The sequence below is a fragment of the Muntiacus reevesi genome, chromosome 17 (genome assembly GCF_963930625.1).
Source record: "Muntiacus reevesi chromosome 17, mMunRee1.1, whole genome shotgun sequence".
NCBI classification, from domain to species: domain Eukaryota; kingdom Metazoa; phylum Chordata; class Mammalia; order Artiodactyla; family Cervidae; genus Muntiacus; species Muntiacus reevesi.
In genome coordinates, this window is record NC_089265.1 from 55,728,632 (window position 1) to 55,750,919 (window position 22,288).

The following is a 22,288-nucleotide window of genomic DNA, read 5'->3' on the forward strand; positions in this document are numbered from 1 at the left end:
CAGGAAGACCCCCTGGAGAAGGAAATGGCAACCCACTCCAGTATTCTTGCCTGGAGAATTCCATGGACAGAGAAGCCTGGTGGGTTACAGTCCCTGTGGTCGCAGAGTCAGACACAGCTGAGCCACTAACACATTCACTTTCAAGTATGAACTAAAGTGTGAGCCTCTCCAGTAAAAAGTAGGAAGTGTCTGCGTTGGTAGCAGGGTAAATGCAGAGACTTTAGGAGAGGGTGTGACCTGATCATTTTCTGAGAGGCAGTTGTAGTGGAAAGAATTAAGAATTGAGCAGACCTGGGTTTGCGTCCGTCTTAGCCATATAATTATGGCAAACTGTTTACACTTCCTAAGCTTCAGTTTTCTCATCTGTAAAGTGGGGATGGTTATGTCTACTTTAAAGGATTATAGTGGAATTAGAGATGCTGTATGTCAATCATGTTGACTGTAAGTGCTCAGTAAACGATCCCTAATAAACAGCATTGTGATGATTGGCCAAGAGAGACCTATTTGTGATGAGACCCAGGAAGAGGGCTCTTGTGGAATTGTGGGGATCCTAGGCCTTGTAACTTTATGCTGACTGAGCCCACCACTTCTCTGTTCACCTGTTAGAGCTGAGAGCTTTCTTCCACTTCCGTCTGGGTTCTCTATTCCCCCCTCCTGCATCTCTCACGTCTCTCCATCTCACCAGGGTACAGAAGGAGACCGGGATGCACTCTCCCATCTCACTGTTTTCCCTTCACCTCTCAGAGCTCACGGGCCACAGTATTAAACTTGTCTTCTTATAGAACTTGACACTCTCAGGGGAGAAGTCTAAGAGAAATGCTCTTAGTAAATGTGTTCTGTGGTGATTGAAACCAAGTCATATATACCATATACTCTCATTACATTCCTAACTGATGGAGAAAAAAGGTCAAAAGTTACGATTCCTGACTCCTGTCTTAATTCTGTCATTTATCCCCTGAGAGTTCTTGGGCAAGTCATTTCTTTTTTCTAGGTGTTGATTTCCTTATTTATTTATTTTTAAATGAAGTAATCTACCTGCTCTGGTGTGTTGTTAGGATCAATGAGATGATATACATAAAAAGTGAAGTCGCTCAGTCATGTCTGACTCTGCAACTCCATGGACTGTAGCCTACCAGGCTCCTCAGTCCATGGAATTTTCCAGGCAAGAGTACTGGAGTGGGTTGCCATTTCCTTCTCCAGGGGATCTTCCCAACCCAGGGATTGAACCCCGGTCTCCCGCATTGCAGGCAGGCACTTTACCGTCTGAGCCACCAGGGAAGCTTTTGATATACATAAAAAGTGCTTTGTAAAGAATGTGAAAGTATGGGGCCAAAGCGTGAGTACTGAGACTTGTGAGATGCCTGTAGAACTTTGCCTTAGTTGGCTGGACTAGAGTTATCTGTGGAGAAACTATTGCCAAGATTTCCTCTGGTCATGTGGAGATCAAGAAGGAGTAAGACTTTCTCTGAGATACAAAAATGTAAAATAAAGTGAAATCAGCCAGTGAAAGAGCTTTACACTTAAAATAGAATGCAGCACAACCTTAATATAATAGTGAAAACTATACAACATTTATTTAAAAACAGAAAAATTTCTTGGGATAGGCAAAGATTTCTTAGAACACAGAAAGCTTTAACTATAAAGAAAAAAAAACATAAATGGAACTTCATAAAATTAAAAACTTCAATTAATTAAAAGTACCATTAAGAAAACAAATGAGCAAGCCACATTTGAGAAGAAGCCACTTAAAATAGTCTCAAGATGTGTATTTGACAAAGGATTCATATCCAGAATAAATTTTAAAACTCCTACAACTCAACAATAAAAAGACAAACAAGTCAGTTTTTAAAATGGGTAGAACAGGAGTCAGCAACTAACCCCATGCCTACTGTGTTCCAAGCCCTATGCATGGGTTCTAGGGACAAGGGGTTAGCTGTATCCCAGTTTCTGACCTCAAGGAACTGCTCTCTAGTCTGGGGGCAGATACGTAAACGTAACGTAATAAACTGTCAGCGCCCTCCTGCCTGAGGTTCTCCATCGCCCTCTACATCCCTTTGTGCCTTATCCATGATTCAGAGTCAGCTTTCCAGGCTCTGTGAATTGCTGTGTTTCTTTATTTGAATGCGTATATGACTCCCAGTCAGTGGTTTTATGGGTCAGGCAAATTCTTCTGTGTGTCTATTTGAAAATGGTGCTTTGAAAGGGGAATGGTGGGGGTTGGGGAATGGAATTCCCTGGCGGTCCAATGGTTAGGACTTTGTGCTTTCACTGCTGAGGGTGCGGGTTCCATCCCTGGTCGGGGAGCTAAGACCCCACCAGCCACACAGTGCAGCCAAAAACTAGAAGGGGATGGGGGTAGTGTTCATTGAAGAGCAAGTGATGGCCGTGGCCCATAGGTAATCCTAACATTACTGCTGTGTGTACAAGAAAGTTCTTTGTGCTCCATTTAGTCCAGGCCTCAAATTATGGCCTGGATCCTGGGGCAACCTAGCACTATATTTAGGGGGATGTCCCCTCCCCTAGCCCTGACTGACAATATCTGTAGGAAAAAAGCGCTTTAAAAGCCGTTCAAGTTGTATACATAACAGATACTTATTTTTAGAAAATATAGAGGAAACAAAAAAAATAAAATTAAAATAATCCAGAATCAGTCAACAGTCATAAGCACTGTTAACATTTTGTTGTCAAGCCCACAGGTTGTGCATGCATAGATTCAACCAACTGGGGATCAAAAATATTCAAGAGAAAAGGATTCCAGGAAGTTCCAAAAAGCTGTTCTTGAATTTGACATGTTCTGGCAACTATTTAGGTGGCATTCACATTGAGTGAGTGAGTGAGTGAAGTTGCTCAGTTGTGTCCGACTCTTTGCGACCCCGTGGACTGTAGCCCACCAGGCTCCTCCCTCCATGGGATTCTCCAGGCAAGAATACTGGAGTGGGTTGCCATTTCTTTCTCCAGGGGATCTACCCAACTCAGGGATTGAACCCGGGTCTCCTGCATTGCAGGCAGGCGCTTTAACCTCTGAGCCACCAGGGAAGCCAAGTGATCTGAAAATGATTTAAGGTAAACGGGAGGACATTTGTAGGTTATATGCAAATACAGCATCATTTTATCTAAGGGATCTGAGCATCCTTGGCTTTTGGTACTGTGTATGCTTTCAAGTTTTCTTCCGTGCATATTGCTCTGGTTTGAATGTCTGTGTTTCTCCTCCACATTAGGTCTTGAGAATAGAGCCCTCCCAAACGTGACTAGTGCTTTTATAAAACAGAAAGATCCCTTGTCCCTTACACTGTGTGGGAGGTGCCAGGAATGAACCAAGGAGTGGGCTTTCACCATGCAGCCGTGCTGGCACCCTGATCTTCATCTTGGACTTCCCGGCTTTCAGAGCTACGAGAAATACATTTCTGCCGTTTATAAGGCATCTGGTCTGATGTATTTTGTTATAGCAGCCTGAAGACAGATACAGACATATATTTATTTACAATAATGGTGTCATACTGTACATATTCTTTGTAATCTGCTATTTTCACTTAATCTTCTGTGAATATTTTCTCGTCAATAACAGGGAAATTAACACAACATTGTTTTAATGATACTATGTTCTCTACTTTTCAAATTGATTATTATTGGAATTTTAGGGTGTTTCTAACCTTTTGTTATCCTTGTGGCATATATTAATATATTGGGTTGGCAATAAAGTTCATTCAGGTTTTCCCATAATGTCGTATGAAAAACCCTAGCAAACTTTTTGGCCAACCCAATATTTGAGACCAAAGTTTTCTTGGCAAAGGAAGAGAGAGATGGGAAAGAGTGAAGGGGAAATTATCTCATGTACCTCATAGCAAAATTTCCTAAAAATCCTCTTTATCCCTCTCTACAAAAATCCCAATACTTCAAGGCATCTCTTCCTCCCTTGTTCTCATCTTATCTGCGCAAATACGCATTCCTCTCCACTGCTAATACTGGTTCCCGTCCTTCGCTCTCCTTCAATCTTCCCATAAACCTTAATCTTTTTTCCTATTTAATTTTTTTAAATAACAGCTTTATTAAGATATTATTCACATACCATAAAATTCACCCTTTTATAAAATTGAGATATAACTCACTTTCCATAAAACTGTGGAGTTTGGGTTTTATTCACAGACATGGGTAACCATCACCACTGACTGACTTCAGAACATTTTCCTCACTCCCAGAAGGAACCTCCACGCTTATTAGCAGTCACTCCCCATTCTCCACCCTCTCAGTCCCTGGTAACCAGTGATCTACTTTCTGTTTCTGTGGATTTGCCTATTCTGGACATTTCATGGGAAGGGAATCATACAACATCATGCAAAGAATCCTTTTATGACTGGCTCTTTTCACTTACCTTTTTGCAGTTCAGACATTCTGTATCATATATCAGTACTTCACTCCTTTTACTGATAAATAATAGTCCATTATCTATACCATGTTATATCTGCTCATCAGTTGATGAGCATCTGGATTGTTCCCACTTCTTTGGCTACTGTGATTAGTGCCACTGTGAATATTTGTATACAGGCTTTTGCGTGAACATGTGTTTTCATTTCTCTTGGGTGTATACCCCGGAGTAGAGTTTCTAGGTCATATTATAACTCTATGCTTAACATTTTGAAGAACCGCCAGGCTGTTTTTCCAAAGTGACTGTCCCATTTTACAATGTCTTCCGCAATGTTTGTGGGTTGCAATTTCTCCACATCCTCGCCAGCATTTGTTATTGTCTTTTATCTTGGTGAAAGGGAAGTAGTATCTTGTTGTGATTTTATTTCTCTAATGACTAATGATGTCGAACCTCTTTTCATATGCTTATTAATCATTTGTATGTATTCTGTGGAGAAATATCTATTCAAGTTCTTTGCCCAATTTTTAATTGGGTTACATAGTTTTTATTGTTGAGTTGTATATTGTTTATATATTCTGATTCTAAGTCTCTTGTCAAAAACACAATTTGCAAATATTTTTTCTCATTCTGTGACTTGTCTTTTCACTTTTTTGATCGTGTCCCTTGGAGACTCAAAGATTTTTGATTTTTATGAAATCTACTTTATCTGTGTTCTCTTTTATCACTTGTTCTTTTGGTATCTTATCTAAGAAGTCATCCAATAATAATCTTAACCGAAGATAATGAATTTACTCCCATATTTTCTTCTGTAGCTCTTAGTCTTGTGGCTGATTTAGCCTCTCTGGTTTCTGCCCTTCTGCCTGTCTACTTCTTACCCTAGTCAACACACAAAGGCTTGGAAGTCCAACAGAGGAGCCTTCCTCTCAGAAAGGAGAGGAGGAAGAAAGATGGTGAATACTTGCTTTTTAATTTTAATGTAATTTAACTTAACACAAATAACATATTTTAATAGTGTCCTTCACACATATATTTATTAGCCCTTTGAGTTTTTTCTTTTATGTGTCTTTTGCCTGTCTGTGTCCTTGAGCATGTGTGACTTGCCTGACTCTTTACTGTACTCCATGTGAAGAGCTCTGATCCTGTGATCTAAATGAGTTACACTTTTAAGAAATTGGTGGTATAAGGGTTCAGCTAAATGATGGAGAACTTGGGCAGTGAGGGATTTAGACTCATTTAGGTAGAGGAAAATGGTAGGAATGATAAGGGAAAGAAGAGAAATGAATGAGTTAGGAGAGATTGGGTATGAGAAGTCTGAGCAAGTGAAGGCTTTGAGGACCTGACCTTGCTAGCACAGGAGACTAGAACTTGAGGGGGACCATTCTGCCATGGTCCAGCCAAGAGACCAGAGAAGCCCAGAGTGGGCTCCATGTAGAGAGCTTGACCTTAGCCTATCAGAGGAAAAACCAGGAAGAGAAGATGTTTTAGGGGACCCTCATAGGGAAAGTTCTAGCTAAAACTGGACAGAATTGGGGCACTTCAGAAGATCTGTTCCCTGAGCTAGCTAAATATTAAGAATATATTATGCCTCGTGTTCGCCAAGCCTTCCCTGATGTTGTGCTGGAGTAATATAAAAAATATAAAAACAGACCCCACACTGGGAAGGAAGAGGATGGCATCAGCCGTACTAGAAGTCTGCTGCCTAAATCAGCCTCTATTCAGGAAGCTCTAATACAGTAATAGGAAGATTGAGGATCCTTGCCCACAGCCAGTCAGAGTGGGACAGGTATTCTGGGGCTCAGGAGGGGAAAGGGGGTCCAAGATGATACAGGCATCAAGTGATACACTACATTAAAAATTACTTTTCTTGCAAAATCATGGCTTATTGCTGTGCATCACCGACGTATTATTAGTGATGTCCCGTCATCTGTAAGTGTGTGTGCTGTGGCTGTGTGTAAGACAGTTCCATGGCTCCTTTGCCTAGCACCCTCTCAGGCATCTTAGGTGGTGTCTTCTTAGTTATATCATCATTCATACTTCTTTTTGGACTCGGGACTGGTCATTGTTTACTGCTAGGAAAGAGGAGAAAGGGCTGTCCCTGAGATTCCCCAGACCTTCAGAGGTGGCATGAACAGGGGCCTGGCCTTTTGTTGGAGTGGATGCATGGCGAACTTGCAGAGAAGGGGGCACTCGAGAGCTGGCCCTGTGCAATGAGGCCATGTACCCCATTGGGCTGAGTCGTCCAGCTCCGTGTTGACTGGATCTTTCTTCCTCTTGGGCTCTTCGCCATCTGCAATGACGTGGGCAGGGGCATGTCCCTGACTTCGGGGAGGTGACATTAGGTTCCCTTTCTTTCCCTCTCTCTCCAGGTACCAAGCTCTCCTGATGACATGTGTTCTGCCCCTCTGGGCTCCAGGGGCAGCGTCTGGTGCTGTTGATGCCCCTGTTCGAACTTTCCAGAATGGATAGTCCCCCAAAGCTGACTGGAGAGACCCTCATCGTCCACCACATCCCCCTGGTGCACTGCCAAGTCCCAGACAGGCAGTGCTGCGGAGGGGGAGGTGGAGGTAGCGGGAGCACAAGACCCAACCCCTTCTGCCCACCGGAGCTGGGCATCCCCCAGCCCGATCAGGACCTCGGCCAAGCCGACTCTCTGTTGTACAACAGCCTGCAGTCCGCTCCGGGGGGCTCTACACGGCCTGCTGACAGCGCCAAGAGCAGGGGTCGGGATGGAAGAGGCCCCGGGGTGCCTAAGCGACACAACCCCTTCTTGCCGCAGGCAGGCGTGGCGGAGCCGGGACTTGGCGACCTGTATGAGGATAGCATCAGTGACAGTGCGGCCCGGCAGTCCTTCCACCTGCACGGGGCTGGCCAGCCCACCTTCCATCTCTCCTCTTTCCAGCTGCCACCGCCGGGCCCCAGAGTGGGCAGGCCGTGGGGGGCAGCGCGTAGCCGAGCCGGAGTGGTGGAAGGGCAAGAACAGGAGCCAGTGACCGTCTTGGATGCCCTGCACTGCAGCACCGGCCGCTGCGGCCGGCCAGAGCCGGAAGCTGAGACCATGGAGCTGGATGAGTGTGGGGGGCCCGGTGGGAGTGGCAGTGGGGGCGGGGCCAGCGACACCGCTGGCTTCTCCTTTGACCAGGAGTGGAAGCTCAGTTCCGACGAATCCCCAAGGAACCCCAGATGCTCGGGCTCGGGCACCCAGCACTGCCGCTGCAGCAGCACCTCCAGCCAGTCCGAGGCGGCGGACCAGTCCATGGGCTACGTGAGCGACTCCTCCTGCACCAGCTCAGACGGCGTGCTGGTCACCTTCAGCACCCTCTACAGCAAGATGCACGGCAACGCCCGTGCCAACCTCAACTCTGCCCCGCAGTCCTGTAGCGACTCTTCCTTCTACAGCCACTCGGACCCTGGCGCCTTCTACCTGGACCTGCAGCCCTCCCCAGCTGAGTCGAAGATGTCTTGTGAGTCCCACCACCCTGATAGCGGAGGAAGGGAAGGTGGCTATGGTTGTCCTCATGCCTCGTCTCCGGAGCTTGATGCCAACTGCAACTCCTACCGCCCGCACTGTGAGCCCTGCCCAGCTGTGGCTGACCTCACAGCCTGCTTCCAGAGCCAGGCCCGTCTTGTCGTGGCCACGCAGAATTACTACAAACTTGTCACCTGTGACCTGTCCTCCCAGTCCTCCCCAAGCCCAGCTGGCTCTTCTGTCACCAGCTGCTCGGAGGAACACACCAAGATCAGTCCTGCCCCTGGCCCTGGCCCCGACCCTGGCCCTAGCCAGCCCTCGGAGTATTACCTGTTCCGGAAGCCAGACGTCCAGCCGGAGGAACAAGAAGCAGTGGGCTCTGAAGTGGAAGCGGAGGCTCCCATGGGCCGCACGGTGATCGAGGGGCAAGTGTACACCAACACCTCGCCCCCCAACCTCAGCGCTGGACGTCAGCGCTCTCGAAGCTACGACCGCAGCCTAGAACGCAGCCCGCCTGTCCGCTTGGGCTCCCTGGAACGCATGCTGAGTTGCCCAGTGCGCCTCAGTGAGGGCCCCGCCGCCATTACTGGGCCCAGCTCCCCACCTCGGCGGGTCACCTCCTTTGCTGAGCTCGCCAAGGGCCGGAAGAAAGCTGCAGGCTCTGGCTCCCCTCCACTGCGAGCAAGCACTGGGGACTCTTCTCAGGAGTTCTCACTCATCCAAGAAGCCCAGCAAGACAGGGCGGGCCCCCCAGATGAGGGCACTCACTGTAGCCATAGCCTCCCACCCATGCCCTTGGGGCCAGGCATGGACCTGGTTGGCCCAGAGCCCTGGTCCACCCAGGTCTGTCAGGGCTCCCAGTCCAGTGAGATGCCACCCGCTGGCCTCAGAGCTGCTGGGCAGGGGCCCCTGGCCCAGCTGATGGATCCAGGGCCTGCTGTCCCAGGGAGCCCAGCCAACAGCCATACCCAGAGGGACGCAAGAGCTAAAGCTGACGGTAAGGAGCCTAGTGGCTGGAGAGTAGCAGGTTGTATGCATGGCCTCCTATCAGTAATAGGTCCTGCCAACCACCCCATCTCTACCACTAGAGGTTTCTCAGCCCAGACCCATCATCTTTCCAGTCCAGAGCATGTCTTTCAGTTATAATAGGGGGAGGAGGATAGGGAATAAAGCATACACCAAGGAGATGAAATCAGCAACTGAGAGATCGATGCATTGGGATAGCAGGTGCTCAGAAGATTGTGACTCTAAGCCCGGGTGACTGGAAAGATGATGATACATGGACAGGGACTGCCGACACAGAAGTAGGTTTACAGGGAAAGGAATAAGGCCTGACCTCCATTTTGGACATCAAGGAATTTGCCGTGTTTAAGAGAAATGTCAAACAGACAAACCACACTGGGCGTCAGTGAGTTCATTCTTTGATCAGTGATTGTAGCCACTCTTCAAAGAACCTGAGACCTGACGCTTAACCTTTGAGCCTCCCAGGCCAGTTCTTCCCTATTTATTTCATTTCGCTTAAGTGATTATTTTATAAAGGCTCTGTGTTAAGTGGGTGCTGGTGATAGACGAGAGGGACAATATCTGTCCTCAAGGAATTCTGATGAAGGATGGAAACAGAAAAGGAAGCACAATTAAAATGTAGAGGTGGCAGCTGTGTGGTACTGGTCTGTGAGAGGAATACCTAAACAGACCAGAATGTCAGAGAAGGAGTGCTAACACAGTTTACATTTAAGCACAGTCTAGAAAAATGTTAGAGGAGTAGGCTTTGTGGAGACTCGTAAAAAGAACATTCTAGGCTTATACAATAGTCTGTACAAAACCACAAAGGCACAGAGTATCTTGACGCTTTCCAGAAACTGCAAATAATTTAGTATAGCCATTGTAGAATGTGGATGGAACCATTAAAGGATTTTAATTAGGGAAATGGCATTTTTTGGTTTGTAATGGCATGTTTTGATTTGCATTTTAGAAAGATCACAGGTTGTTTGAATGGAAGCTGGATTAGAAAGGATGTCTCCTGGAGGTCAGGAGACCACCATGATCAGAGAGTCATTGGAGTAAAAATAGTAGTTGAAGCTATGAGTGGTGAGAACATCCAGGGAGACTGTGTGGAGTTATAAAGGGAACAAGGGACAGAGCCCCAGGGATACAGTGATTGAAGGGTGAGCGGAGCAGTCCTCAAAGGAAACAGAAAAATCAGCCAAGAAAATAGAGGGGAAACCAAGAGAAAGTGAAGTCATAGGAACCAAAGAAGGAGAAGGTTTCAAAAAAAGATTCAACAAATAAGTTCTGAAAAGAAGCCACTAGGATTAAGGCTGAAAATCCCCAAAGCAGCATTTGGGAGTGATGAGGGCAGAAGCCAGATCTCAGAGGGTTTGGAAGGAAAGGGGAGATGAAGCAGGGGGGAGGTCGATTATGTGGCCTTAGGGCTTCCCTGTGGCTCAGGCAGTAAAACATCCGCCTGCAATACAGGAGACCTGGGTTCCATCCCTGGGTTGAGATGATCCCCTGGAGATGGAAATGGCACCCACTCCAGTATTCTTGCCTGGAGATTTCCATGGACAGAGGAGCCTGGCAGGCTCCAGTCCATGGGGTCGCAAAGAGTCCGCCACAACTGAGTAACTGACACTTTCACTTTCGGCCTTAGGTTGGTCTGTTAGCTTCTCAAAGGAAAGGGGTTAAAAACCCATAAATGGTGCTAAACCTGCTGTTTGGGAGATGGCAGCATATCAGATGACTTCAGGCTCCTAAACACACATGGAGGAACTGCCCCAGAGATGCAAGAAGGTCTCTAGGGCAGAGGGGGCTTAGAAACGGCAGAGGTTGGCCAGAGTCATCTCACACCCTTCTCAGACCGCAGTGCCTGGTGGGTCTATCTGGGCACAGAGTGCGCTTGGCTGGCACTCGGAGGACAAGGTCAGTCCTGATCAGATATGGGAGGAGAGGCTTTAAAAGTGCTTTTGCTATCAGATAAGACTTTTCATAATATTAGACTTTTGTTCCATAAATCTCCAGTGACCTATCATAGGGCTTTTCTTTTTGTTCTGTACAAACTTTTTTATTTTTAATCAAAGAATGATGAATTCATGAATGACAAAAGAAGTGAGATCTCTTTGAGATTCTGAGCAGCAGAACCAAGATTTTTAAAAGGATTTTATCAAGTCTGGAAAAAACGTTTTGTTCTTTCAAGGACCAATATGAACTTTGATATGCAAGTGCTCTTCTTGATTTGGGATATTTATTAATAATTGATTGCAAACTCAGAATGAGTCAGCAGCTAGGAAGGGCTTCTAAAAAGTTAAGATGGCTGGATTCATTTATAGACGCCAGAAGGGAGGAGTTGATAGTCCTCTCCACTCTTGTGAACCTCTGAGTGCCCACCTGGGATTCTGGGCGCTCCATTTTAGGAGGGCACTGAGGAGCTGGGCCCTGTTGCCTGCAGCTAGACTTGAGGGAATGCTCTATCTCCAGGGTTTCCAAGGGCTGTCTCACAGAACAGGACAGACCTTTTCCCCTGTATTTCCAGGGGGCAGAATTGACATCCGCTCCCCACTGATAGTCACCCCTCCCCCTTTCCCAGTCTTCCTCCTCTGCCTCAAACCTACCCTGAGAACTTAGCAGGGAGGATTTTTAAAAGAGTAGGAATAGATAGTCTAATTCAAACATACTCTATATAGCATGTACAGTAAAGCTGAGGTTGGGAGGACCTAATCTGATAGCCAGAGTCAGCTCAGGCTTGAAATTTGATATTTAAATAAGTGGAGGGAATGAAGGCATTCCCAGCGGGAAAAGCAGTGTGCTTAAAGATGAGAAAGGGGTGGGAAGAGCCATGCCAATGGGGAGGGTAGTGCATTTGCCACAGGTGTGGCCCCCAACCTGCCTGAGATTAGACTTTGTTCTGTGGGCAGCAGAGCCACGGGAAGTAGAACTGGTGCTCTAGGAAGTGAGCTGGTCCGTGTGAGAAGATCTGGATGCAGTGAGACCATGCTGAGCCAAGGGTGACAGTGAGGATTCGTTCATGTCTTTTATTCAGTACCTACCATATACTAAGGTCTATTCTAGGCACTGGGGATGCAGCAGGGAACGATTTAAAAACCCCTGCTTTTCCAGAACCCTAATAAGGAGTAATGGGCAATAAACAAATAAGATCATTTCTGACAGTGAAAAATGGCTAAAAAGGAAATGCAACGGGGTGATGAGAGCATGCCTTGCCCGAGGCACTGGGGCAATCAGAGAAGGTCTTGAGGAGGAGGTGACGCTTGAGTTGAATGCCTAGCTGATTTCAGGCAGAAGGAACAGCGGTACACAAGACCCCAAGATGTTAATGAACTTGACATGTTTAAGGACCGAAGAAGGTATGGCTGGAGCATAGTGAGCAAGGGAGATTGACAGGGGCTGTTCAAGACAGCTAAGGCTGACTGGGACTGGCAGGAGAGTATAGTCTGAAAATGTCCACTGAGAGTGGTTCTGAAACACCTGCCTTGTGGGGTTGTGGTCACCATCCCCTTAAGACTCTCGGAAGTAAATAAATGGGGAAAGGCAAGGAGCAGGAAAATCCAGCCTGATACCATTTCACGTGTGGTGCGATATGGCAGAGAGAACGTTAGCCGCAAAGCCGAAGTCTGACTTAGGCAGATTTCTAGCTCTGCCACTTCCTAGCTGTGTGACCTTGGGCAAATGACTTGATCTCTAAATTTCCAGTACCCAGGTCTTTTCACTGTGGATACTCATTCCTGCCTCGCAGCTGTTGAACCCGGGGTGCGAGTGAGCCACACCCAGGGTTTCAGGTGATGCGGGCGGTTCTAGCGCCACCTGGTGCTTATTCGGGTGTTTACAGCGCGCAGTGTTTAATTAGACCCACAACCCAAACGCCAAGACTGCCTCTGTGCAGGGCTGTGGAGTGTTTAGCTCTGAGACGCGTGTTCTGCGGGATGCTGACTAGAAGATTGGCTGAAAGAACAGGAGAGGACCAGCCTTGGGAAACGCGCCTCTGTGTAGAAGGAGCAGATGTGGGCACTGGGGTTCCAAGGCCAGGATCAGTGAAAGAGTATGACTGGGGTGGACTGGGTGACAGGAAGCTGATTCTAGCAGCAAGGAAAGAAATATTTTATTATGGTTAGATTTGATCAAGAAGGAAATATGTGGGCCCTAGTTGAGGCAGGGATGATGGGTGAAAGCTTGAAGTAAATTAACACTGAAATATGTGACCAACTCCAGGCCTTTAGACCTTAGATACAAAGGAGAAGGAAACAGCAACCCACTCCAGTATTCTAGCCTGGAGAATCCCGGTGGACAGAGGAGCCTGGCGGGCTACAGTCCTTGGGGGTCACAAAGAGTTGAACTCGACTAAGTGACTGACGCTTTTACTTTCACAAAGAAAATGGTGGTTCTGCCATTGGCAGAAATGGAAATCATCAGGAGAATGAATGAGGTATTTTAAATAGCAAATTTTGATTGGAAACAGAAACCTAAAGCAGAATGATCTAGAGACCAAGAGAAAGGTTGAGGCTAAAGCCATGGGTTCAGAAGTCACCTATATGACTGTCTGGACATGAACAATGCAGGGAAGAAAGTGTAAAGGGAAATATAAGAATTGAGCCTTAAGATGCACCCGCATTTAAGTCAAGAAAAAGAAGAAGGGCTGAACAGCCAAGAGACAAGTCAGTATCATAAAAACACCAGGAGAAGATGGGAGAAGCAGTGCCACCTTCCACAGAGGCAAATTACCGCTGCCCTACTCCGCTCCTTCAGCCCGGGTCCCGCCCCCCTCTCCCCGCTCCCTGGTGGGCATCATCTCCTGACTGTCCCTCCGCCTCCTCTCATGTGTTTCCGTGTTTGATTCCTTCTCCATCCCTGTTGCCGCAGGGGGTGGTGCTGAGAGCCGACCTGTCCTTCGCTACAGCAAGGAGCAGAGGCCGACCACGCTGCCCATCCAGCCGTTCGTGTTCCAGCACCACTTCCCCAAGCAGCTGGCCAAGGCGCGGGCCCTGCACGGCCTCTCCCAGCTCTACAGCCTCTCGGGCTGCAGCCGCGCGCCGCAGCCTGCCCCCGCGGCTGCCCCCGCCGCCCCAGGCCCAGACCCAGCCCCTTCAGGGGAGCCGCGGGTGCCCACCCACAGGGGTGCCAGGAAAGCCGGGCCTGAGCCAGAGACCTCGCGGCCGTCACCGCTGGGCAGCTACTCCCCCATCCGGAGTACTGGCCCCTTTGGGCCCAGCACCGACTCTTCGGCCTCCACCTCGTGCTCCCCTGCCCCAGAGCAGGCCGCAGCCACAGAAAGCCCGTCTCCATGGGGCCTCTCCTGTCCTCCTGCCGTCCGGCCTGCCGTCTCCCAGCAGCTGCAGAAGGAGGATCCGAAGATACTGACCTTGGCTGAGTACCGGCTCCATGGGACAGGAAGCTTGCCTCCTCTGGGCTCCTGGAGATCTAGCCTCGGCCGAGCAGAGAGCCTGGCCCGGGGAGGTGGCGAGGGCAGCATGGCTTCCAGGCCCAGTAATGGTATGCAGCTCACTGCCCACCCCCTTCCCCACCGCGGGCGCCTACCTCCCCTTCGAATGGTTTCCTATGCTCCGCAAGGGTCACAGGTTACAGCGTGTGCCTCGGTAGCTAATATCCCAACCCTCGGGTTTTATACAGGCCCACTGGGTGGATATGAAATGTTGTCTCTTAACTATTTCCTGTCTCTTCTGCTAATCTCTCCTGATTTCAGCCAACCACCTATCCCCTCAAGCACTCAAGTGGCGAGAATACAGGAGGAAGAACCCTCTAGGGCCCCCTGGTTTGTCAGGGAGCCTAGACCGAAGGTCACAGGATGCTCGGCTGGCCCGAAGGAACCCCATCTTTGAGTTCCCCGGCTCCCTCGGCGCTGCTGGCCATCTGAACTGCCGGCTGAATGGTGTGTGGACCGGGTCCCCAGCAAACCCAGGGCAGGCTCTGCTGCAACTGGGAGGGAGGGGTCAATCCTAAAAGAACACATCTCAGAGGACATGAGGCACAGAACTGAGCTGCCACTCAGGAAGACAGTTGCTTGGGATTGATTTTTCTCTTCTTTCCAGGTCAAGTAGTGAAGCCGCTGCCACTAACCTGCCCTGACTTCCAAGACCCTTTCTCCTTGACTGAGAAGCCCCCCGCTGAGTTTTGCCTGTCCCCAGATGGCAGCTCAGAAGCTGTATCCATTGACCTGCTTCAGAAAAAAGGTGAATATCATTCCTAGCTCAAGACCGGAAATCTGCTGTCTCTACCTTTTTATGCCTGTAGCCCGACTATCTAGCCCTTCAGAATATTTCCTGTCTTAGAACGCCAAGTGCTGGGAGGGAATTAGCACAAGCATTGGGACAAGAGGCAGAAGTCTGTACTATGGATCATGAGTATCTGCAAGTGAGCAACAGTCATTTATCAGATGCTTAAGAATCAGCCTCCATCTCTTCCCTCAGGGAGCTGTGTGTAGGGAGGGAGACTCCTGTGTGCTAAACTGGGGGAGCTCAAGTGCTACAGGACAAGGTAGCTTGGATAAGCATGATCATGACATCTAATCAGATAAGGACTGACAGGGAACCAGTCTAGCAGAGCCGTTTAAATGAGATGATCAGGAGAGGATTGAGCATAACTGTGCGCTGAAGAGAAGGAGCTTGTGAAAGGGAGAAAGATGAAGCTAAAGTCCCTTGCAGAGACAGAGTAGGGGACTCAGAGCGTCGAGAGGGAAGAACCTTAGGCAAGAAGGGGAATGGCCACCTTCCTCCAGGATGGAAAGGGAGTGAGAGCGGGCAGGTGGGAAGGACAGATGTAATGTAGTCCTGTCTTTTGGATGGAGAGGGAAGTGAATTCATTACCAGTGGCCTCTGTTCTCTGGGTGAAGTAGAACCAAGGGCTTGAGAAGAGGGGTAAGGATTTGGCATGGCAACCTGAGAGCGTAGCAGAGGGTGCTGCAAGGTACGCATCAAAGAAGTGCCCTTCCCAGGCCCTGGGTGAACAGCCCTGGACTTTGTCCAGCAGCAGCCAATAGCCTGGTTCCTCAGAGTGGAGAGGATGGAGAGTTAGACTGATGCAGGTTTGAAGTAAGAGGGCAAGGAAGTGAGAACATTGAGTGTCTTAGTGGGATCATTGGGGTGGGTCTTGGCAGAGTAGAAATCAGGAAGGACTTGAGAACTGGGCAAAACCAGGAGGAAGCCAAGGCCTGTGGCGCCTATGCAGGGACAGAGGGAGAGAGAGAGAGAGAGTGTGTGTGTGTGTGTGTGTGTGTGTGTGTGAGCCCTTCCCTCTCCCCACGGAGGGCCCACTCCCAGCCAAGTTGCCTGGGGACTCACTTAGGGACCTGGCCCATCAAATTCTCACTTGCAGGACTGGTGAAGGCTGTCAACACTGCCGTGGACCTCATTGTGGCTCATTTTGGCACAAGCCGGGATCCCGGGGTGAAGGTAGGCGAGAGGCTGGCGCGCTGGGCGCCGTCCTGCTGAGCCTCCCCTGTCCTGTGCCACCCCCGTGCCTTGCTCCCCGTCCCCCAGCACCCAGAGTTGGGTCCTCGGGGGCGGGGAGCACAGGAGAAGCACCGTAAGGACTCAGAGAGTCAGAGGACCGAGGCCAGGCTGCAGGTGACCCCCGTGCTCCCCGCTGCGCCCGCAGGCGAAGCTGGGCAACAGCTCTGTGAGCCCCAACGTGGGCCACCTGGTCCTGAAGTACCTGTGCCCGGCGGTGCGGGCGGTGTTGGAGGACGGGCTCAAGTCTTTTGTGCTGGACGTCATCATTGGGCAACGCAAGAACACACCGTGGAGCGTGGTGGAGGCCTCCACACAGCTAGGTCAGTGCTGGTGGCAAGGGAAGAAGCCCAAGCTGAGTTTTCAGGGTTCCAAAGATGGTGCCCTCCAACTCTGGCTTCCTCCCAGGCCCATCCACCAAGGTCTTGCACGGCCTGTACAACAAAGTCAGCCAGTTCCCCGAGCTCACCAGTCACACCATGCGCTTCAACGCCTTCATCCTCGGCCTGCTCAAGTGAGTGTGTGGAAATCTGCAACCCCCTCCCCTGGGCCCCAGCCCCTCTGAAGAACCAACTCCCTAGACTGAATCAGAAAGGGTGAATCTGCAGGATCTGTGGCCAGGCTCAGGCCCACTTTCTCCCCAGCTTGCTACAGCCTCTCTTCATGGGTCATAGGTTTCCTACCAGACCCACAACTCTGATCACCAATACAGGCTTCTGCTTTTATAAATCTATAATCTGTCTCACTTGGAAATTAATCTGGTTCTCAGTCCCTATGGGTATTGTAACCCTGAACCTCTCAGTTCCAGCACTGCTTCCGAATCCTGCTTGACCCAGTCCACCTTGGCACGTATATCATAGTGTCCTTCTTTCTTGAGTATGAGCCAGGGTCATCCCCTCTGGTCCTCAGCTGCCCTGTCTTCTCATTCAGTAGCTGCCCTGACTTCTTCGGTCACGGGCAAGTCAACTCCATTCTAAGAAGTGACTGGCTTGTGAATCACCCCCGCCTACATCCCTTCTGAGTTTCCAGACTATGTAACATGAAACTAGACTGCCATTGAAGGGAGATGTTCGCCTGTCCCTCTGCTGTGTCTGACCCCCCATATCTGTGTCCTTTGTACCTCACGATCTGGCTCTCGCCGCACAAGACTCAACTCTTCCCCTCTCTCCCTGCAGCATCCGGTCCCTGGAGTTCTGGTTTAATCACCTCTATAACCACGAAGGTAACACAGAACCCTGCGCTGTCTTGCCAACTCAGTACAGGCCCGTCCCGGGAGGATCAAAGCGGGGGCGGCACTGCTGTCTTTGCAGAGTCTAGAGGTGGGGAGGAGAACCACACAAGCTTTCATCTCGAGGCTTGGCCTTCTACCCGAGTCCTTTCCCAGCCTCTGCTATGTTAGAGCCTGGAAGCCAGGCAGATACTCAGGCAATCTGGAAGTCAGGGTGGCCAGGAGCCTCCCCTCTGAACTCGAGGTTGCTGCTTAAGCTGATGGAGTGTGTGCACCACACGACTTCTGGAGGCACTGTTTACACCACAGTACACAGCCCGCCCAGCAGTATGCGAGGGCTCTGCCCGCCTCGCCTTTCCGAGGCCCACCCCCAGGCCAGGCTCTGCTTCTCTGTGTGGCTCAGTCCCCCTCCCTCTCTCCCCTAGATATCGTCCAGACGCACTACCAGCCGTGGGGCTTCCTGAATGCAGCGCATACGGTGTGCCCCGGCCTCTTCGAGGAGCTGCTGCTGCTGCTCCAACCCTTGGCCCTCCTGCCCTTCAGCCTAGACCTGCTGTTCCAGCACCGGCTGCTGCAGAGCGGCCAGCAGCAGCGGCAGCACAAGGAATTGCTACGAGTGTCCCAAGACCTGCTGCTGTCCGCCCACTCGACCCTACAGCTGGCCCGCTCCCGCAGCCAGGACGGCCCCGGAGATGTGGACAGGGCGGCCCCCGGGGAGCGGGTGAAGGGTGTGGGTGCCCCAGAAGGTGGAGAGGAGGAGGAGGAAGAGGAGGAGACAGAGGCGGCCGGGAGCTTGGGGCGCGGCAGGTGGGCCCGAAGTGGGCAGGCTGGCTGGTGGTACCAGCTCATGCAGAGCTCCCAGGTCTATATCGATGGCTCCAGCGAGGTCTCCAGGTTCCCCCGAGGTGGCAGCACTGGTAGCGGCAGTGAGAAAAAGAAAACGGCAGGAGGCGTGGGGCCGCCCCCCCGCGAGGGGGTCGTGGAGGGAGCGGAGGCCTGCCCTGCCCCTGAGGAGACCCTCGGCCGGGAGAAGGGCTGGCCCTTCTGGATGGGGAGCCCCCCAGATTCTGTACTGGCGGAGCTGAGGCGGAGCCGGGAGAGGGAGGGTTCCGCCGCCCCGCCAGCAGAAAATGAGGAAGGAGCGTCCGAACCTTCGCCAGGGGGCATCAAGTGGGGACACCTCTTTGGGTCCCGGAAGGCTCAGCGGGAGGCCCGACCCACAAATAGGTAAGAGGAGGCCCCTGGTGGAGACTAGCGGGTGGGAGAGCCTGCTCTAAGATGGGCACAGATGGAGCCAGAGCCCTGGCCGCTCTCCCGTAGGCTGCCCTCGGACTGGCTCAGCCTGGACAAGTCTGTGTTCCAGCTCGTGGCGCAAACAGTGGGTGCCCGCCGGGAGCCAGAGCCCAAGGACAGCCTGCAGGAGGCACCCTCTCCAGGCCTGCCTTCCAAGCCTCCATGGTGAGCCGGGGAGGCCGGAGGACTGGGGGGCTGAGGCTGGCTCGGGATGGGCTTTCCCTGACCTCCATTCGTTGTCTCCCCAGTGAGGTGAAGGCGCTGTGCCACCATCTGGCCACAGGCCCTGGACAGCTGAGCTTCCGCAAGGGAGACACCCTGCGGGTGCTGGGGCCGGCCGGGGCAGACTGGCTGCGCTGCAGCCGCGGCCCTGACACCGGCCTGGTGCCCCTGGCCTACGTGACTCTGACCCCAACTCCAAGTCCAAGCCCTGGAAGCAGCCAGAACTGAGGCCCTGTGCATGCTGGTGGCCTCAGGGACCCTCACAGCCCCCAGGCTCATGGCCTAAGAGCACTGCCCAGGCCGTCTGGCCTGGTTACAGAGAGCAGGCCGAGAGCTGGGGGCCACAACATCCTTGTGCTCAGTATTAATCACTCCCCATCACCTGCCCCAGTGACCTCGTCCGGACCTCCCCCAGGAGAGGGGGGAAGGGATGCGGCACTGGGCTGCCAGAGTCTCCCCAGCCAATCTGGCCAGTCCTCCCGTGGGTGCAGACAGGTACTTCCCTGTGGAGGGAGGTGACCAGAAGGCCCGCCTGCAGGGTTCCCTCGGCCAGGCGGTGAGGAGTTTGGGTGACAGTATTGGGGCCAGTTCCCTGAGCCCCCCAGCTGTAAATAGGCTGTGGCCAGTGCCTGGCGGTCAGGGAGGGAGGAGGAGCCCAGGCTTCTGTTTCTGTATTTATTTATTTATTTATTACACCTATTAATAAAAAAGGTGCTCGGCCTCCAAACCATTCTCTCTATGCGCTTCCTCCCACCCGCCAACCCGCCTTTCTTCTTTCCAAAAGGATGGCTGGGATAGGATGACAAGGGAAGAGAGAACGTAAATTCCAGGTACCTACACCAGGAGCTGCTTCTGGAGGGTGCTGAGAGCCAGAGCATCGTGGGTGAGATGCCCATACGTGCGGCCGAACTGGAACTTATACCCTGTGTGGCCGCAAGAGTGTCATTTGTAGCCAGAGGCACAGAAAAGTTATCCCTCAGCCAGTTACCCAGAACCTCCAAGTTATCCTCCGAACTCTGGTCCTCACTCCACACTACGAGCTATGTCAGTTCCTATTCTGCCCAGTGATAAAGCCGAACCTGACGATCCAAGGACCCCCTCCCCGTATCTACTAGTTCCCATCCCCCAAACCACCTCCACCTATCACTCACTCACACTCACACACATACACACACAAATATCCCAGTCCCCAAAGCCTGCCTCCCGGGCCATCCTGACCTGGCACATAGCCCCCGTATTTAGGTAAAAGGCCCAGATGCTGAGGGTAGGTCCGGGACAGTGCCGGGAGATGCTTAGGATCCTTCCGGGACCTGCCCGGTGACTTCATCTCTCCAAACTCCTGCAGCGCCTGGTTGCTGAGCACAGGAAAGCTGGAGCCGAAGAGGAAGCGAGCACGGGGCACATAACCAGTGAAGCCTGGGGGGGCGGGAACACGCAGTCGGTACCTTCCGGGCGCATCCCCAGGCCTTTGGTCATTACCCACATCCTCTCACCTGACATGAAGAACTTGCGAGGGTCACTATCATCCATGGAATAAGGGGACGCCTTGTGAGGAGAAATGAGAGAGGAGAAACAGGAAACAGATTCAGCCCCTGGTTTATAACACAAGCTCGCAGGGCAGTGGGGCTGGTGGTCTGGCTCTGTGCCCGCAGCCAGCCTACGCATGGCCACACAACAGGCAGGGGCTCCCCGCTCCCACCGCTGGACTCTGCCTCAGCCTTCTCCATCTCACTTGTTCCACCTCCTGCCCCAGCTCCGGCTCCTTTTCTGCCTCCGGCTTTGGCTCGTGGTCTGCCTCCACATCTTTTTCCCCCTTGGCCTCTTCGGGCAGCTCCTGACTCCCCCGTCCTCTGCTGCACTGAGTAAAGCCATTGAGAGCCTCAGCCCAGACCTGGCTGCAGTTCTTGGCAAAGATGAACTGTGCCTGTGGCACAAAACCTAGGTGGGCAGGGGGCAAGGAAGATGCATCAGCGCGCGGGGCCCACGTCCTGGGATGGGGCCCCTGTTCATACCTGCGTCCGAACCTGTGTACCCAGGGACCATGCTGGAGCTGAGCCTTTCGTGTCCGCGCCTGACAGGCAGGCTCCTCCTGCGAGGCTCGGGGGATCTTGGAGGCCGAATGGGAGGCAGAAGTGTGCGGTGGGCGGGGGGCCAGGCTAGGCCAGGAGAGCCGCGAAGTAGCTGCCCAGTCACCTGTCCATAGGTCTGGCCCATGCTGAACCGAAGTAGCGGGCAGTGTCCGGTGTACCTGTAGCAGGGGTTTCACCTGCTCACCTCCAGAAAGCCCTGCCTCACCAGCCCCAGACAGAGACGCAGAGACCGCTGAGGCCCCGAGCATTCTGGACTCCGCTGTGTGCGTATTTGGAGCAGGCACTTCTTAGTTCTCTGTCTGGGTTTTCAACCTTCCCCTCGCTGTTACCCAGTTGCCATGGAGAGCACAACGCAAGGCTTCACAGCAGGCCCGGTTCCGACCATTCCTTTGCTTTCCCGTTTCCATCCGACACCATAGATAACCCACCCATAAGCCGCCCATTCCACGATGTCCGCTTGGCCCCCAAGGCCGAGGTGGCACACCTCAATACCCTTATTACCCCTACTCCCAGAAGCAAACGGGTATGCTCTGGGTGGAAGTCTTACCCCGGGATATAATGAGGGTTCTGGGGGTTCAGCCCTGGTACGAAGGTGCGGGCCACAGCCATGGGGACCCAGGCAGCTCCTTTTGTCTCTCTGAGCTCAGCCTCTGGGCTGTGTGTACTGACCGTGTCCAGGGCCGGGAGGCCGAGCCAGCGGCGGGAGGCGGGGCTCGGAGGAGAGGGAGGGGCGGGGGCCCCGTTGTGCTGCCGGCCAGGGCCGAGGCCAGCAGGCCGGGAGAGCACAGCCTCCTGAACAAACGCAGGCCTGCAACCTGGGGGCGGGGAGAAGGCTGAGCACAGACGGCCTCCCCGCTGCGGGCCCGAAGGAAGCCCTCGTGTGGGAGGCAGGGGAGCAGAGCCTGACAGATCCGCTGAGCCATTCCTAAGCCCCTCTAAGCTTCTGTCTGAGGAGATGTGGGTTCTACTCTCTCTGCGTATTGGTTGAAGGTGATTTCCTAGGAAAGCCCAGAGGGGAGGTGATGGGGGAAAAGGAACCAAGAGACCTCTAAGCAGTGACATTGTTTATTTTAATAATAGAACTTGACAAGAATTACTACTATAATCCACATCATCATCCACTCAGTAAATATGCCCTGCTCTGCCAGGCACACA

At 51.8% G+C, this 22,288-nt stretch overlaps 2 protein-coding genes across 9 annotated transcripts in view; one reads left to right on the forward strand and one right to left on the reverse strand.

The window, feature by feature from the left end:
* The window catches only part of RUSC2 (RUN and SH3 domain containing 2), a 57,825-nt gene extending 38,055 nt beyond the window's left edge, over positions 1 to 19,770 (forward strand). For 4 of the 6 annotated variants that reach the window (XM_065907663.1, XM_065907665.1, XM_065907664.1 and 1 more), the window contains 11 exons: positions 6,730 to 8,826; positions 13,698 to 14,327; positions 14,539 to 14,724; positions 14,885 to 15,025; positions 16,167 to 16,243; positions 16,449 to 16,623; positions 16,709 to 16,814; positions 17,476 to 17,522; positions 17,954 to 18,755; positions 18,849 to 18,986; positions 19,070 to 19,770. In XM_065907663.1, coding sequence (XP_065763735.1) covers positions 6,798 to 8,826; positions 13,698 to 14,327; positions 14,539 to 14,724; positions 14,885 to 15,025; positions 16,167 to 16,243; positions 16,449 to 16,623; positions 16,709 to 16,814; positions 17,476 to 17,522; positions 17,954 to 18,755; positions 18,849 to 18,986; positions 19,070 to 19,271 — 4,533 coding nt within the window. In that variant the 5' untranslated portion in view covers positions 6,730 to 6,797 and the 3' untranslated portion in view covers positions 19,272 to 19,770. The remainder of the gene's footprint in view (positions 1 to 6,729; positions 8,827 to 13,697; positions 14,328 to 14,538; positions 14,725 to 14,884; positions 15,026 to 16,166; positions 16,244 to 16,448; positions 16,624 to 16,708; positions 16,815 to 17,475; positions 17,523 to 17,953; positions 18,756 to 18,848; positions 18,987 to 19,069) is intronic. The other 2 variants (XM_065907667.1, XM_065907668.1) reach the window with 1 other exon arrangement.
* A 60-nt stretch (positions 19,771 to 19,830) lies between these two features.
* Positions 19,831 to 21,800, reverse strand: CIMIP2B (ciliary microtubule inner protein 2B). Of its 3 annotated transcripts, XM_065907670.1 has the most exons (6): positions 21,681 to 21,800; positions 21,068 to 21,291; positions 20,776 to 20,981; positions 20,537 to 20,588; positions 20,262 to 20,459; positions 19,831 to 19,966 (listed from the first exon to the last, which is right to left on the reverse strand). In XM_065907670.1, exons 1-6 carry the CDS (start codon positions 21,740 to 21,742, stop codon positions 19,878 to 19,880), a joined length of 831 nt encoding a protein of 276 aa, XP_065763742.1. In that variant the 5' UTR covers positions 21,743 to 21,800; the 3' UTR covers positions 19,831 to 19,877. The 3 variants fall into 3 exon arrangements, with proteins under 3 accessions (XP_065763742.1, XP_065763741.1, XP_065763743.1); XM_065907669.1 differs by lacking the exon at positions 21,681 to 21,800 and having other exon boundaries at positions 20,776 to 21,673; XM_065907671.1 differs by lacking the exons at positions 19,831 to 19,966; positions 21,681 to 21,800 and having other exon boundaries at positions 20,293 to 20,413; positions 20,776 to 21,673.
* Positions 21,801 to 22,288: the final 488 nt, after the last annotated feature.